The sequence below is a fragment of the Mus caroli genome, unplaced genomic scaffold (genome assembly GCF_978045245.1).
Source record: "Mus caroli unplaced genomic scaffold, Mus_caroli_1 scaffold_3, whole genome shotgun sequence".
NCBI classification, from domain to species: Eukaryota; Metazoa; Chordata; class Mammalia; order Rodentia; family Muridae; genus Mus; species Mus caroli.
Genome location: NW_028227258.1, coordinates 73,790,951 through 73,807,290, shown reverse-complemented (window position 1 = coordinate 73,807,290; position 16,340 = coordinate 73,790,951). Strand labels below are relative to the sequence as shown.

Sequence of the window (16,340 nt, the reverse complement as noted above, 5' to 3'; positions counted from 1 at the left end):
CAAGGATGGCCTTAAAGCCATCAAGATCCACTTGCCTCTACCTCTTGAGTTCTGGGATTAAAGGCAGAATTAAAGGTGTGTACCACCACACATGGCTCTTGATGTTATAATTTATTTACTTTTATGTGTATGGATGTTTGCCTGCACGTATGTCTGTGTGCCACATATATGCACATGCCCACCAAGGCCAGAAGCAGGTGCCTTATCCCCTGGAATTGGATTACAGATGGTTGTGAGCCACACGTGGGTGCTGGGAATCAAACCCAGGTCCTTTGTAAGAGCAACCAGTGCTCTTAGCTGATGAGCTGCTTTATCAGCCCCGTTATTTCAGACAAACAAATAAATGAAGGCTAAAGAAAAAAATCCCACCTGCACACAAAGTCCAGTTCAGGTCCCCCTTTCCATAAACTGCCTGTTAAGGCCCCTTGGAGCGTCCACCCTTCCTTTCCCGTATATTATCCCTGGGCTATTCTGTAAACGTTTGTCTTTCTTCACAGTCTCCTCTTCTCAGAGGACAAAGACTACTTCTGAGTTACATTTGAACCAAGGATATTCTCTCCTCAGGACCCATGGCTCACTGGAGGGGATCTGATCTGGGTGATTGATGTATACAGAATTCTGGACTCAAACACAGCAGAGCATGGAATAAAAATGTAGCTATGTGTGGTGCCTACCTCTTAGCATGACAGATTTTAATTAATCAGGGAAAGATTCGCCAGTTCTCATTAATCTGCTAACGTCTGCATTTGGGCTCTGTAAGGTGAACCATGGTGCTATGTTTCTGAACTAATTGCATATTTGCAGGTAGACATTCTGAGGGCACTGGAATATATTAGAGATACCCCTATAAAAAGAGGGTAATTTTTCTTTGGGATTCTGATGTTAATAACTCTTGCTCATGCCTTTTTTTTTTTTTTTAGATTTATTTATTATTATATGTAAGTACACTGTAGCTGTCTTCAGATGCACCAGAAGAGGGCGTCAGATCTCATTATGGATGGTTGTGAGCCATCATGTGGTTGCTGGGATTTGAACTCAGGACCTTCGGAAGAGCAGTCAGTGCTCTTAACCACTGAGCCATCTCTCCAGCCCTCTTGCCCATGCTTTTAAATTTTAATTTTACTAAGTAATATTTACTAAATTTGACTACTAATTTATGTGTTAAATTTTTATGCTTGTTTTACCCACACATATATTTGGGCACCATTTGTGTGCTTGGTGCTTTTGGGGACCTGAAGAGGGTGTCAGATCCCCTGGAACTGGAGTTGCCGGGAGTTACTGCCGCGTGGGCACTGGAAGAACAGCCAATGTTCTCAAGCACTCAGCCATCACTTCGGCCCCCCCAGTGCTTGGCTAACCCAGTCATCCATGTTATGAGTCCTTGGATAAAACCCCTAGCTCCCCATGGCTTCCTGTAGGACTCTATAGATTGCTTGGCCTCGTGCAGTCTGAAAGGACTTAATAGAGTAGAAAGTATTAAATATGAAACAGATAAATCTGTTAGAAAAATGGCCAGTTAGCCAAGGAGTTTGTAAGTTCTTAGAACTGCAGTAACAGGAAGTGGGTTTTATTTACTTCCCCCGCAGTCCCAGCCTGTCTGCTTTCCTGAAGCCTGTGTTGGTGTTTCCCAGTCTCTACCTCACTGGCTCACACATCCCCACACACCCATCTTACCAGAGGACACTTCTGTAGTCTTGGCCACCAGGAGGAGCATATGTCCCACAGTTTAACTGCCCCATGACAAAAAGCCAGCCTCGGTCTTCTGGACACCTGTTGTTTCTCTGGAGAACAGCTTGTGATGTTCTATCTTGGTATGACAGCATCAGCATCTTTCTGCCCTCCATCTGCTTCCCCACTACTGCCCATCAGCTTGGAGAGCCCACTGAACGAGGGGTGCCGACTCCCCTGCTTTCCCTTCCACGTAAGGCTTAGTTAAGCTGCACACCTCTGATGTAGCACTTAGGAAGCTACGCCAGCATTGGCAGGAGCTTATGGCCAGTGAGATACATCACTGGATCCAGGTCAGTCTGACTACAGAGTGAGACCCTGTCTCAAGCAGACAAACTGTAAATAAATGGATAGGCAGATACCAATCAAACAAAACCACTTGGTGAACTCATAAAGTAAGTACCCAGAAGTGCTCATGAGGTATCACCCTGAGCCCTCCCTCCTACCTGCTGCCTGTTTAGTGGGCACGCATGCCTATGCCTGGGGCTGGAAGGGATCTCAGACCTTGTCTCAGCCTCTGTAAACAAGAGGAAGTGAGCATGGAGCATACGTAACACAAGGGATTGGGACACTCTAAGGTTAGATGCTCTTTCCACAGTGCTGTCAAGAATGGGAAGACAGCAGCAGGCAGTGACAGAAATATCTGGAGTCATGAAATGTCTCACATGACCAGAGGGAAAGCTCAGTATTTTTTTTTTTTTCTGAAAGGTTGAGTAAGTTGGTAAAATAAGATAATGGATGACATTGGGCGTGATGGCCTATGCCTGCAATCCCAATACTTAGCAGGTGGAGGCAGAGAGTCGGGAGCTCAAGATCATCGTTAACTACATGGTAAGCTCTAGGACAGCCTCAGCTACGTGAGATCTCTCTCAAGAATTATTAAAGTTACTTCTGACCGAGCATGTGAGTGAGTGAATGTGTGGAATATTGGGATGTGGACCCTCCCTAGGGGACGCTATTTCAGTTTTTGTACACTAGGTGGCAGCACAAAGCAACAGAAGAGGAAACCAAGGCTTCTACCAGGCTGGTCCAGAGATGCCCTAAGGCATGCCTCATTTATGTTCCCTGAAACTTTGATTGAGCCCAGATTCCCTTCCCACAGTGGGTCTTCCACTCCACTCCAGTGGTTCGACACCATGGCTGCCAGTGGGGAGAAAAACCTAGCGGGACCAAATATCTCAGAACCCGTGAAATTAAAGTTCTTGAGCTCTCAAGTGGGGAACTCAGAACTTGCATGAGAAATAGGAATTAGAAGTCATTTAGATAGAGTCCCTAAATTACACTAATGGGGCAGAATGAGCAGCAGAAGTTTTTAAAAATCCAACAGTGTCTCCCTGAGGAAGTGTTTCCTTGCCAACTCGGCCTCAGGGCAGGCATCTTAGAACCCCTCTTCTAATTTCTTCATATAGATAGACTGCAGCTTCTCTAGCCATGTTCTCCAGGGAACTTCATTTTACCTTGCCATCATACAGTGGGCTTTGCTATAGACGAGAAGCCAGATGCCACTGAGTACGTTTGTCATGGCCAGGAAAGTCTGAAAAGCCACAGTTGGCTATAGACAGCAGCAGGGGACTGGTCCAGCCACCTTTGCCTCTGAGTCACAATACAACGCTACTCTTTGGCTTCACTGTCTATGGGCTTTGAGACACTATGGTGGACTCATCTTTCCTGCCCCAGCCAGCCAGCCAGCCATTATACAGACTTTTCTAAGACCCCTACTATGTGCTCGACCCTGAATTAACCACTTGATAGAGGAATGAACGAAGGAGCATGGTGCCTGTCGGCACGCTACAGCTAAAGAACTAGACATCATTGGAAATTCCTTCTTCAGACCTTAGTTGGCCATTTATGGTGGCTTCCGTGGTTTTTGTTTGTTTGTTGTGTTTTGAGATAGATGGGCTGGCCTTTGAGGATGTCTATCTTAGCCACTGATCTGTTACTGTGAGGAGACCATGACCAAGGCAATTCTTACAAAAGAAAGCATTCGATTGGGAGCTTGCTTCCCATTTCTGAAATGCATCATTATGATAGTGGGGAGCATGGTGGCAGGCAGGCATAGTGTTGGAGAAGTAGCTGAGAACTATATCTTGATTTATACAAACACAGAGAGATTAAGACTGGGCCCGGCATGAGCTTTTGAAACCTCGAAGGCAACCCCCCAGTGGCACACTTCCTCCAACAAAGCCACATCGCCTCTAATAAGGCCACACCTGTATGAACCTATGGGGGGCAACCTTATTCAGACCACCACAATATCCTAGCCTGTTTTCTATTGTTTGTTAAACACCATGGCTGAAAGAGACTTGGGGGAAGAAAGAGTTTATACCATCCCCATCACAATCTGTCACTGAAAGAAATCAGGACAGGAACTCAAAACAGGAATCTAGAAGCAGGAACTGAAGCAGAGACCATAGCGAAATGCTCTTCCTGGCTTGCTCCCTGTGGCTCTCTCAGTTTGCCTTCATATATATCCCAGAACCACCTCCCTGGGATGGTGCAGCCCACAGTGGGCTAGGCCCTCCCATATCAGTCATCAATCAAGATGATGCTCCACAGACCTACCTTCAGGCCAATCCAATGGAGGCCTTTCCTCAATTGAGGTTCCCTCTTCCCAGATAACATGATCTATGTCAAGATGACAGAAAACTAACCAGCACAGAGGGTGATGTTGAACTGACATTCCCGTAGACTCCACCCTCTGGGGCTGGGATCCCAGAAGTGCACCACCACAATGCTTGTATGCTGTTCTGCATACCCTACCCTACCCTACCTCCTTCCCATTTCTAGTCATAGGGTCTCCCATACCTTTAGATAAGTCCAACCCTCTTCTGTCTGGGCAGCCATCTAACAACTAAAGACAGACACTAGATCTCTGACTCGTTTCTTCCCCACAATTCCTCACGTCAGAAGACATCCTTCTTTTCAAGAGTAATCTAAAGTATTCCTCCCATATGTGAGGCACTTGGCAAGGTCACGCCATTTCATTTAGCATTCACCACAAGTCCTAGTCTATGAAGCCAATGATGGATCTGCATCAGCTGAGGTGAAGTAGCCTGCTACCTACTGCCCCATGTCTCTTAAATATAGCAAGGGCTCCACTTGTTTGGTTGTCCTCCTGGGGCAGTCTCAGCAGTCAGCCTCCTGCTGTAGATGGAGCTGGTCTCAGCAGCACTTGTCACCTGGTCTAGATAAGGTCATTTACCAAGCCAAGGATCACCTCAGCATCATCATTAAGCACTCACATGACGAGGGTGGCTCATAATAGGCTAACGGGTACATAGATATCTGAGATATTGGGAAACACATCATTAAAAGGTCTTTCATACTGCCTGCTGTCCCCCGTGCCTTATGTGTTCTGTCACACCCAGAGACAGCATAGCTCATACATTTGTGACAAAGCCATCCTGGTTCCACCTTGCTCCAACTGATGTCTGTATTTCATAGCCTCCCATGTGCTAGGATTACAGGCGTGCTGGAATTTCCCCACATAGACCTTCTCCCTATCTTTTCTTTTCCTTCCCCTTCCCCTTCCCCTTCCCCTTCCCCTTCCCCTTCCCCTTCCCCTTCCCCTTCCCCTTCCCCTTCCCCTTCCCCTTCCCCTTCCCCTTCCCCTTCCCCTTCCCCTTCCCCTTCCCCTTCCCCTCCCCCTTCCCCTTCCCCTCCCCCTTCCCCTTCCCCTTTCCCTTTTCCTTTCCCTTTCTCTTTTCTTTTTGTTTTGTTTTTCAAGACAGGGTTTCACTGTGAAACCCTGGCTGTCCTGGAACTCACTCTGTAGACAAGTCTGGCCTTGAACTCAGAAATCCGCCTGCCTCTGCCTCCCGAGTGCTGGGATTAAAGGCGCGTGCCACCACTGCCCAGCCTCCCTATGTTTTCTGAGCAGTAATTGATGTAAAGAGTTTTCACTCTTTAGTTACGACATATCCCCAACCCACTCTTTGTCCCTTGTTGCCTTATACATGGAAGTACCCAACAACCATTTGTCAAATATTTATTTGATTTCAACTTAGGAACTAGGAGTCCATCTTTTGTCTCTGAAGGCAAAGCCTCCAGTTTTTTTATTAAGTCTCTTAAGTGGATGGATGCCTCCTAACATCTGCCTGGCCTCATTGTCTGCCTCATCTCTGCAGAACACCAGGTCTCAGGCAACGATGCAGCAGCCCTGGGGGAAAGGGGCAGGTTTGATCTCTGCTTTGAAAGGAGGAGATGGGAGTCAGAAGGCAAAGGTTACTGTGACCACATCCCCAGCTGGAAGGAGAAGAGCCATTTTGCTTTCTCTGTCCTGCACCTTGGCTGTTTTTATAAAAAGAAGCATGGACCCCTTCTGGGGATCAGTCATTCATTCATAGTGTCACTCCAAATCAGCAGTTGTTTGGCAGAGCTGGGAAGACTGGCTTCTGCAGACTGTCCCCCTTCAAGTCCTTGAACAGGGAAGAGAGCATCTAGCAATAATGGCTGAAGGATTAACCAAGGAGGGAACACTCTGGGTTGAGGACTAATGTGGAGAGGGCTGCTCCTGGGATGTGGCTGGTGCTCCTGGGATGTGGTTGGTGCTCTTGGAATGTGGCCAGCGCTCCACTGGCTTGACTCAGAACTCTACCCTCCTCCACATCTGAGCCACCTTCTCTGTAAGGCCACTTCCTCTGTCATGTACTGTTTTATGTTTCTTTCCCACAGCAATCACTATCTTTTTTTGGTTTGATTTGGTTTGGTTGGTTGTGTGTTTGTGTGTGTGTGTGTGTGTTTTGTTTGGTTTTTGGGTTTTTTTGTTTTGTTTTTGTTTTTTTCAAGACAGGGTTTCTCTGTGAAGTTCTGGCTGTCCTGGAACTCACTCTGTAGACCAGGCTGGCCTATACTCAGAAATTCGCCTGCCTCTGCCTCCCAAGTGCTGGGATTAAAGGTGTGCAACACCACTGCCCCGGCAATCACTATCTTTTTATTATTTCTTTTAATCTCTCTGTCAGTTTGTGAGTGTGTGTGCACGGTGGTGCAGGTATGTGAGTGTGTGTGCATGGTAATGTGCGTGTGTGACTGTGTGTGCCTGGTGGTGCAAATGTGTAAGTGTGTGTGCCTGGTGATGTGACTGTGACTATGTATGCATAGTGATATGAGGGTGTGTGTGTGTGCATGGTGATTCAAGTGTGTGAATATATGTGCATGGTGATGTGAATGTGTGTGTGTGCATGGTGGTGCAAGTGTGTGAATATGTGTGTATGCACATGGAGGCCAGAGGTTGATGGAAGTGTCTTCCTCTTTTGCTTTCCTCTTTTTGTGTTTGAAAGGTTTCTCTGTGAACCTAGAGCCCACCTACCTACCCGCTTGAGCTCAACTGGCTGGTCACAAATCCCAGCATTCTCCTGCCTCAGCAGCCCAGTGCTTGGACTATGGATGTGTGCCACTAGTCCTGTTAGCTTTTCGACAAAAGCAAGCGGGGAGAAAGGTTTATTTGGTGTGCACTTCCATATCATAGTCTATCAGTGAAAGAAATCAGGGCAGGAACTCACACAGGCAGGAAGCTGGAGGCTGGAGCTGATGCAGAGCCATGGAGGACCGACTGACCTGCTCCTCAGGCTCACCCTGCTTCCTTACAGAACTCAGAGCCACCAGCCCCTGGTGGCAACCCCCCCCCCCAGGCTGGGCTCTCCCCAGTTAATCACTAATTAAGAAAACCCCTCTAGGTCTGCCCACAGCCAGATCTTATGCAGGCACTTTCTGAGTCGAGGCTCCCTCCTCTCTGATGCCTCTAGCTGGTACACCTGTTCCTGCCCCACTCACTGCCTGTCTATATACACTGTTAGGATCTCATTTCCAAAGCCCAGTTTGCACATCCATCCTCCTAAGTCCAGTAGTCCACTTCCCAGGAGACTGAAAAATTGTTCCTAACCTTCCACCAAATCCTTCTAGAAAGAGTACTAAGCAGTGAGGAATCAAGCAGAGAAGAACCACAGAATAAATGCTTAGAGATAAGAACAAAGTTCCTGTTTAGTGGATTTTCATATCCCGCTCCCCATAATTCTACTAAGGGGCTGATGAAAGCCAGATTTCAGTAATTATGTCCCAGTAGTCTCAGGTGGGAAAAATGTAAAATGACTAAAAAGAGACCAGAGTTGGCCTGGGCTAGGCCTCAAGGCAAAGACAGCAGGACAGTGAGGTACTGAATAGCCTGCCCCATACCTCCACAGGGGGCTGACCCTGAGAGACCCCAAGAGCCCTGGCCCGCCCCTCTCTCCATTCCCATCAGGGAAGGCTCTCTGGGAAGAAGGCAGGTCAGGAGCCTAAGTGACCTTTCACACCTCAGACAAGCTAAGTTTGTTTTCTGCCTTTCTGTCCAGGGCTCAGATGGGGGGTGGGGAGGGTGGGGTGGGCCTTTTCTATTCTCTCGGTACAAATACCCCAGAGGAGCTGAAGTGGAGGGAGTAAAGGGTCTATTTATTTTGGCTCAGGAGGGACAATGTAAGCAGATGGTCTTTGATGGGATTAGCGGCGTAATCTCTAAGACCCTGGTAAATTGGAAAATGATCCATTATATTCCAGAACCTTTGGCGGCTTCAGCTCCTGGGGAGGGAGGGGCAGGCCGAGAGGCACCTTGTTAGAATGGACCCCTCTGGGAGCGGTGGAATCCTGCACTGGAGATCTTGGGAGGGGGCTTCTTTATAGACTCTTCTCGGCCCTTTAGCCTCACTTTTCTTCTGCGTGCGCTGGATGGTCCTCCATCCAGTCATCTCTAGCAGCCCAGGGTCTGGGGGTGGGGGTGGAAGAGAAGAGAATGCCGCTGCATCTCTTGCCTTAGACGAAAAGAAAATTCTTTGAATTCAAAGTCCACGTCCTCCAGAGCATTTTGTAGCCCAAGCCCATGTCCTCCTGCCTCACACTTAAGGACTATCCAGAAGTCCTGGGGGTGGGGGGAGAGCATTGGCCCCTGGGGCCTGGGACTGGGGAGCAGGAGGAGAAGGGCGGGGCTCCAGCCTGGAAGGGCTCCTCTCTAAACAGACCCAAGCGTGGTGGAACTGTGTGTGGGTCCTGAGGAAGGCTAACCCACACAAGCTTTCTGTGGGCCCCATTTCAGTTGACTTCTTGCAGTCTACAGAGAAAGCTGGGTTACAGAATTTCATTGGGACCGGGCACTTACTGAGTGAGGGGGCACTGGAAGGCCTGGAGTGGGCTGGGTGACTTACCTGAGGTCATCCAGGCTACTGAGAACTTGAAGACAAGCTCAGCAACTGTCCTGCCGTCCTCTTCTGCCTCGCCCCCACTCCATATGCCCTTGTGTCCTAATCCATACCAGTGCAATGGTGTTACTTAAGCGCGTCCAGTTTTAACCCTTTCATCCAACACTATGCCGTGAAATCTATCATGTTGATAAACAAGTCTAGATTTTCTGAATTTATTGAACAACATCTTGTTTATTTATTTCAGCATTTTAATTTATTTTCCAAACTTTTATTTATTTTGTTTATTTAAGACAAGGTCTCCCTATGTCCTTTTAGCCTAGAATGTGCTATTTAGACCAGGCTGTCCTTAAATTTGTTAACTACCTTCCTGTGTCCGTCTCTCCAGTGCTAGAATTACAAGCATACACCACCACATCTGCTCTACACTTCTCAGTTTATTGTTTCATCTGTCCCTGGACAGGGATCTGAATGAATTTAATTACACTTATATATTTTATTTTGACTATTCAAAATAAAAGCATAGAGCTAAACACAGTGCCCTGTTCCTGTCATTCCAGCATTCGGAAGGTAGAGGCAGGAGGATGAAAAGTTGAAGGTTAACCATGACTATATAAGGAATTTGAGGCCAGCCTGGGCTATATGGACATTATAAAAAACAAACAAGCAAAACAAACCAAAAAAAAAAAAAACGAAAAAAAAAAACCCAAAGCACAATCAAAATATGTAGCATCTTCCCAGTTCTCTGAAATTAAATTTGCAACTAAGGAAGGTGGAGGCTAGGAATATAGTTCAGTGGTAGAGTGCTTGCCTACCATGTGCAAGGCCATAGGGTCAATACCCGAAGTCCCCCCAAACACACACGAGAGAGAGAGAGAGAGAGAGAGAGAGAGAGAGAGAGAGAGAGAGAGAGGAAGAAGAAGAAGAGGAGGAGGAAGAGGAGAAGGAGAAGGAGGAGAAGGAGGAGGAGGAGGAAAGAAACTACAAATTATTAAGAAATACAAATTATTGAGCCAGGAGGATTGCTGTGAGTTCAAGGCTAGCCAGAGGAACAAGCAAAACTGTCAAAATAATATTCTTGCTGCTGCTGCTGGTGGTGAACATAAAAAGGAACTCAATTTCAAGTAGAAGGTACATCAGGCTGGGTTGGGCCTGTGGCTCACATGCAGAGTGCTTGCCTAGCAAGTCTGCCCCAGCACCGCTCTGAAGAAAAACAAACAAAAATATCCTCTCGTTTTAGAGAGTGTCAATTCTAAGAGATAGCTCAGGCATAGTATCTCTTTTTATGTCAGGCTATTTCAGTGTACTGTGAATTGTTTTGTTTTATATCATTTAGAGAGAGAGAGAGAGAGAATGCCGTGTAACTATTTCTCTGGGAGAAGTTGACCGGTTCAGAAGCGGGGTACAGATCGGGAGGAGGGGTGGCAAGGGACAGTCAATTCACCCAACCCTACACATGCCAGCCATACCGAACGGAAAAGCCACACTACATTCCTGAGCGAGTGAAAAGAGCTCAGCCAGCAAGCTCTGGAGTCTTCTGCCACCACCCCTGGAAGCCGCTTTCTCCCTCTGTTTTGTCCCCTTAGGAAAGGGTCTGAGCCACCCAGCGCGGCAGTCCGTGCCCTTCGCACCCAGTCACCTGCCCGGCGCCCTCGGGTCCCCCTGAGCTCCCAGCAGCAGCAAGGGGGTGACCCACACCCACCCGCGCTAACATCCGCCGTTTTGACGAGGTCCAGAACTTTCTGGGAACAGGTCCACTGACCCACCAGCTCAGGCTTGGTCTTCCGTGAACTGGCCTGCGAGCCGCATTTATTCATTGCTTTCTTCCGGGCAGGGCTGCGGGAACCTCTGCCCAGACCCTGGGAGAGTGGCCACGAGCCCGCCGCGGGCTCAGCAAAGACCCGGAGGGCCCGAAGAGTTGCTCGGGGTTCGAGGAAAATGAAATGACCCAACACTAGAGTCCTGGTTGCTCGCCTGCGGGCCGGATCTCTCGGCGCGGCCGGAGATCGACCTGCCGGGCCCCGGACGCTGTCGGCGATTTCGGGCCCGGGGCAAGCTCGCAGAGCCAGTCCCGGGGTCCGCTCGCCGAGCCCTAGTCTTGGGGTGCGGACGGCCCGCCGCGGGGGGCGCAGCGGCCGAGAGAACCGGGCCGCTGGAGACGAAAGCGCGGGAGTGGCCGCGCTCCCGGCCCCGCGTCTTTCTCCCGGGGCCAAGCCACCCTGTCATCGCCGGGACATCGCGGGATTCCACGCAGCCGGCCGAGGGTTCAAGCCTTCGGCCGGCCTTCCCTGCGTCCCACAGCGCGGTGGACTGGGGCGGCAATTGGGCTCTTCGTCTGAGCGAGGTCTGGGGTAGAGCGAACGAGCGAGCGAGCCAGCAAGAGAGCAGCCAGGCTCATCCGGCTCCCGCCGCGCCCCAAGAGGCTCGTCCACCGCAGGTGTGTCGCCTGTCCTCTCTGCCCCTCCCTGCCGGGCTTCCTGCGTGGAGTTCTAACGCAACCTGTCTTTGATAGTCTTTCTTCTTGCTTCATTTAGCATTACTGTCTCTTGTTTTAATGTTTTATTTCTTTCCAGGTAGCTGTTCTGGGTTTTGTTTTGTTTTGTTTTTTCTTTCAGTCTGTTTCCGGGTGTCTCCCCCAAATCTCTGTCTCATCTCTTTCATCCCCTTGCTCCCTCGCCAGGGCTCTTTGATTTTTCTCTCCTCCCCACTTCAGGGTCAGGACTCTTTCGGAGACCTAGGTACCACATACTGCAGCATCCTCTGGGAGTATGAGGGAAGAGACGGTCAGCGATGGACCACCTCTCACGGCCACAGACACTCAAGCTCGGTGCTCCCACACTTCACTCTTCCACGCAGAGCACCTGTGGCCGGTCCAGGGCACGCACTGTTCCTTTACGTGGACTTTAATGAACTTGGAAGACTGAACCACATCTGGGGTTGGGGGTGAGAGAGTCAGGAGAGGGGGCACACAGAGGGGCCTGAAGGCTAGTCCTGCCTGCTCTGGCCTATCTCTGAACAGAGACTGGGGGTCCTCAGTGTGGAGGTAGGGGTGTCATTAGGTCCACAAGCCCTTGCCTTAGTTACATGGGAGCTCTACAGCCAACTCAAAGCCAACTTTCCGTGTGACACATACACATCTCCGATCAGAATGTGCCCCAAACTGCACACACAGAACCTGGCTGTACACTCACTCACGATGCATACACCCATCAGTACACACAGGCTGTGCACTGAGAATATAAGTGAGCTGGGGACAGATAAACCTATTTGCTCACACCCAGGAAGGGGGCACGTTTCCAATTCAGCGGTACCTTCCTTCGTGGTCAGGGCGACACTGAGAGCAGAACTTGGTAGGGAAAGGGACAGAGCACCTACATCTACCCACTCAGATTCATTTCCTCTGACAAAACTGGGACTGAGGTTGGAGTAGAAGAGTCCCCAAGTCTCAGAAGTGAATATTATACCTAAAAAATTCTGCACCAAGAAAGACAGTCAACCCAACAGCCATTCCATTTGCCTGCCAAGAGGAACTCTATCCTGCCTGCATCAAACAGGGACGGAGCTAGTGTCTCACCAGAGTTCCCACATGGAGATCTTTTTATGTGAATACAAGAGATGCATACAGTTCTAGAAATAATGTGTACAGATGTATCGATCCTGACACATAGACAGAGAGATAAAGAACAGGACACCCCTCTCCTGCTTCTGAGTAGCCATAACAAGCTGACATGCTAGCTTTGCCTCCAGCCTGGAGGAGACTGGTGCCTTGGAAGATGCATGGTTATGACAGTTTATCAATGGTTCTTGTAGAGATAATACAAGCCACCAACTGAAGGCATTTGGGAGGATTAGGGAGAGACTTTGGGGGTGAAGGGCTGTACCTCTAGGGCTCAGGTTCCAAATGAGAGAGAGAGTGGTAGCTAGACATGCCTGGCTAATGTATACAGACTAAAAAATGTATACAAACTGGTCCCAGGTACACAGGTACACAAAGATCCTGCAGAAGGCCAGTAGTGTGATGTCCAATCTCAGTGCTCAGAGGAGCAGTGGGGGAGAAGATGAGGGCACAGGACATTTCCTTGCATACACAGCTCCAGGGGGTTGTGGTTTAATCATCACATGGGAGAGCTACAGAGATAGGAAAGCATACACAGAGATAGATATCGCATATAAGGTAGCTGTCCCTCCTGTGTGGCGCCTGTGTGGGAAAGGCATCCTTGGGTAAGTCACTTGAATAGTGACTCCAGATTAGTAAAGTACAGAACATGCTTGGTGACATTTCGAATCTGCTCTCCAGTACCCTGACTGAACAGAAGGAAGGACAACGCAGAAGAAAGGACCCCATCCCAACTCTGTCCTGTGGGGTGGAACCCGAAGGAGCTGGCTGACAGTCTCCGCAGCTGCTGTGTCCTCCACTGGAAGTGTCCTCTGCCTCGAAGCATCCCCCTCTTCCACTGGAAGTTTGTCTTTCTGACTCTGTTCTCCCATCTTCCCGCTTCTGCCTCCTCAGCTCTCTCACTAAACATAGCCACAAAGAAACTGGCTGGATACAGGAATGAAGGCCAATAAAGATGCTCAAGGTAGCTGTGGAGTCTTGAATAACAAACCCTGTATGAAACGTAGGGGATTTTTTGTTGTTATTTGTTTTGGTTTTTTTTTTTTTTTCTGCATAGACATTGAAATAAAACCCTGAGGTTGTTTCCTTTCACTGTGTATTTATTTATATGGCTCCTGCTTCTTTGAATATTCATATGTATTTCTCTCAGGGACATTTCAGACCCTGCCCTAATTTCAGTGACCCCCCTCCAGTGTTGCCTTTCTAGAGTGTGACTTCATTGGCAAGAGCTTTGTAGATGCCAGATGGACGGATGGACAAGGAGAGGGAGAGGGAGGGAGGATTTGGCAGAGATCTCTCTAGGGATGTCAAGAGAAAAGAGTTTTGGGGGGCCCAGAGAGGGCTTAGTGGGTAAAGTGCTTGCTGCTCAAGCCTGATGACCTGAGTCCAGTCCCTGGGATCACTGGATGGAAGAACATGGTCTGGTCCCCAAAGCTGTCCTCTGACCACATGCAGGCAAGTGACAACCCCCACTATAGAAAAATAAACATAACAGGAAAGAAATTGTAAAGTGCTTTGGGATTGAAGAGAAACACCCTCTTGGGAGTTAGAGGCTCCTTCTGAGCATGATGGAAGTGGAAAGGTGCCACCTGGGATGTGCTACAACCATCCAGGGACAGCAGCATCCTGCCCATGAGGCAGAGGAAGAGGAAGACAAGTCTGGTCCAGCCCAGTGAGTCCTAGAAATAACACAGAGAGATCAATAAAACCTGGAGCTGTCTAGTACCTCACTCCAGGAGGTGTGAAGTCCGGCTAGAATGTGAAGAGGGGGTTACTGGGTATCTCCTTGTAGACTGAGGAACTGTGAACTGATAAGAGAGAGCCCAGGCTGAAGCTCCAACTGGAGCAGAGAGAGGCTTCTCCCCAGTGCTAATAAGAAAGGCCTAAGGTCAGCCTTGGAGACTGTGAATGTATGACACTGTGAATGAAGCCACCAGAAGCTGCTGTTGGGGCATCATGGACACTTACTAGGAGTAGAAGGACCTGCAGTGGGTGTGGAGGTGTACCCCTCAGCTCAGCCCAGATCCACAGATCTTAGTCTTCTCCCCTTAGGAATTAGAGGTTTCTTCTGAGTGTGGTGGAAGTGGGAAGGTGCCACTCTGGGCTCTCTGGCTCGGTTTCTCACCCCCTGGGAACCTCTTTGCTTCTGTCTTTGCTCTCCCTAGTACCTCACCTCTTTGTTCATTCAGTCCCCACGCTGATTCTCCCCCTACTCTTCAGAATAAAGTGAGTAAAACCTTGCTGGCTTTCATCATTTTCTGTGCCCCCTCCCTCCCCCATCTTCCCCACCTCACCCCCCCAAGGCTACAGCCCCTCTTATAAATGTCAGACAATTGCTGGTGTGCAGCTACAAGAGGAACCAGAGCTTATACCAGGGAAGGAGAAAGGAAAGAGAATAAATAATAATTTGCCTCCATTCAGTGTATATAGGTTGCCTGATTTGCATATATGCTAATGATGCTACAATTACCCTGCTGTTCTGGCCTAAGCTCAAGTTCTATAAATACATATGATAGCAGAGATAGGCCTGGCAACTCCACCCCCAAAATGATCAGGCATCCATATGTATTCCTGTGCCTGGGCTCTATCTAGCCTAGTCGTCCTCTTTGTTATCACAGGCTCGGGCTCTCTTCTGGCTCTCAGCAGTCCCTTCTGATGCTCTAAGGCAAGTCCAAGCAAGAAGGAATGAGAAAATATCCTGGGTTCCTCCTTAGTATCAATGCTGATGTCGATATGATGGCTACTTTTCAGAAAAGCAAAGATTTCCCCACACTCCTAGTTACTCTCTCCCATCTGAAAACCTCCACCTCCCATAGATACACCTTTTGAGGGACAGGTTACGAGTCAGAAAGAGGAAGGCAATATTTCCTGGGCCTAATAAGATTTTCCAGAAAGTGCCATCCGGGAAGAGGAAGTGGAATGGCCTGTCCCTATGTCTGTCCCCCACAGCATGAGCCCCACTTCAGCAGGAACGAGGGCCAGGATGCACAGGGGGCCCGATTTCTGGGTGATGGGAGAAAAGGGGCGGAGGCTTGGAGCAACATAAAAGGCGGGATCCACAGCTGTCTGCTTTTAATTATAATTATCCCCTTTTGCTTCCTTTCTGGCTAATGAGGGGGGGATTTAAATTTCCCCCTTTTCTCTTCTTCTTTCCCTGGAATTGAGGGTAGGGTGGGTTCAGGGCCCTCCTCCCCTTCTTTCCCTGTCCCCTGGTTACTGGGGGAAAGGCAAGCTCCGGAGGGTGGCAACGGTATGAAGGGATTGTGGGAACAAAAGGACAGGTTTGGATTGCTGGACACGTCCTCCTGGAGTTGGAGAGACCCCCCCATTCCATTGGCACCCCCTCCTATCAACCCCCCAGCTCCCTAGACAAGGAACTCAATGTCTCCCAGCCGGTGAGAAAGGAGCTAACGGGAGCCTGGGCTAGAGGAAAGGGGAGGGGAGAGGTGGGGGTGCAAAATTAGTCTCAAAGGATCTTTATTTCTGAGCTAGTGAAGCAGATGTAATCAAGGGAGAGGGAAGTAATCATAATGGGGGTGGGGGAGGGGCCGCTGGACTAGAATGGGGAGACTGGGTCCAGACAGGGCTGGGAGTTGGGGGGTAGGGGGCTCAGAAGGGGGGCAGCTTTCTACTATGGGATGGGGAAGGGCTACTGTCGGAAGACTCTGACACTTCAGTCCTCAGACTTGGGGCTTAGGGATGCCTGGGCCAGAAGGTGCCTGGGAAGGCACCGGAGAAGAAAGCCTCTCATACACTCCCCATTTGAGGAAAGTAGTGAGAAGGGGGACTGAAAGCAGTGGGGGAGGGGGAGAGAGGGGAGCCAGCCAGCA

At 49.3% G+C, this 16,340-nt stretch overlaps 1 protein-coding gene across 1 annotated transcript; it reads left to right on the top strand.

Moving 5' to 3' along the window:
• The first annotated feature begins 9,061 nt into the window (after positions 1 to 9,061).
• LOC147005606 (uncharacterized) lies at positions 9,062 to 13,583 on the top strand. The gene is made up of 5 exons (XM_085836064.1): positions 9,062 to 9,066; positions 10,481 to 10,581; positions 10,853 to 11,331; positions 11,608 to 11,837; positions 13,192 to 13,583. Exons 1-5 carry the CDS (start codon positions 9,062 to 9,064, stop codon positions 13,280 to 13,282), a joined length of 906 nt encoding a protein of 301 aa, XP_085692190.1. The 3' UTR covers positions 13,283 to 13,583.
• Positions 13,584 to 16,340: the final 2,757 nt, after the last annotated feature.

Bases quoted from the DNA above. Each gene is read 5' to 3' on its own strand.
- LOC147005606 (XM_085836064.1), top strand. The intron at 10,582-10,852 runs GTGACCCACACC...ACCCAACACTAG, and splicing joins CTCCCAGCAGCAGCAAGGGG to AGTCCTGGTTGCTCGCCTGC. The intron at 11,838-13,191 runs GTGAGAGAGTCA...TCTGCTCTCCAG, and splicing joins AACCACATCTGGGGTTGGGG to TACCCTGACTGAACAGAAGG.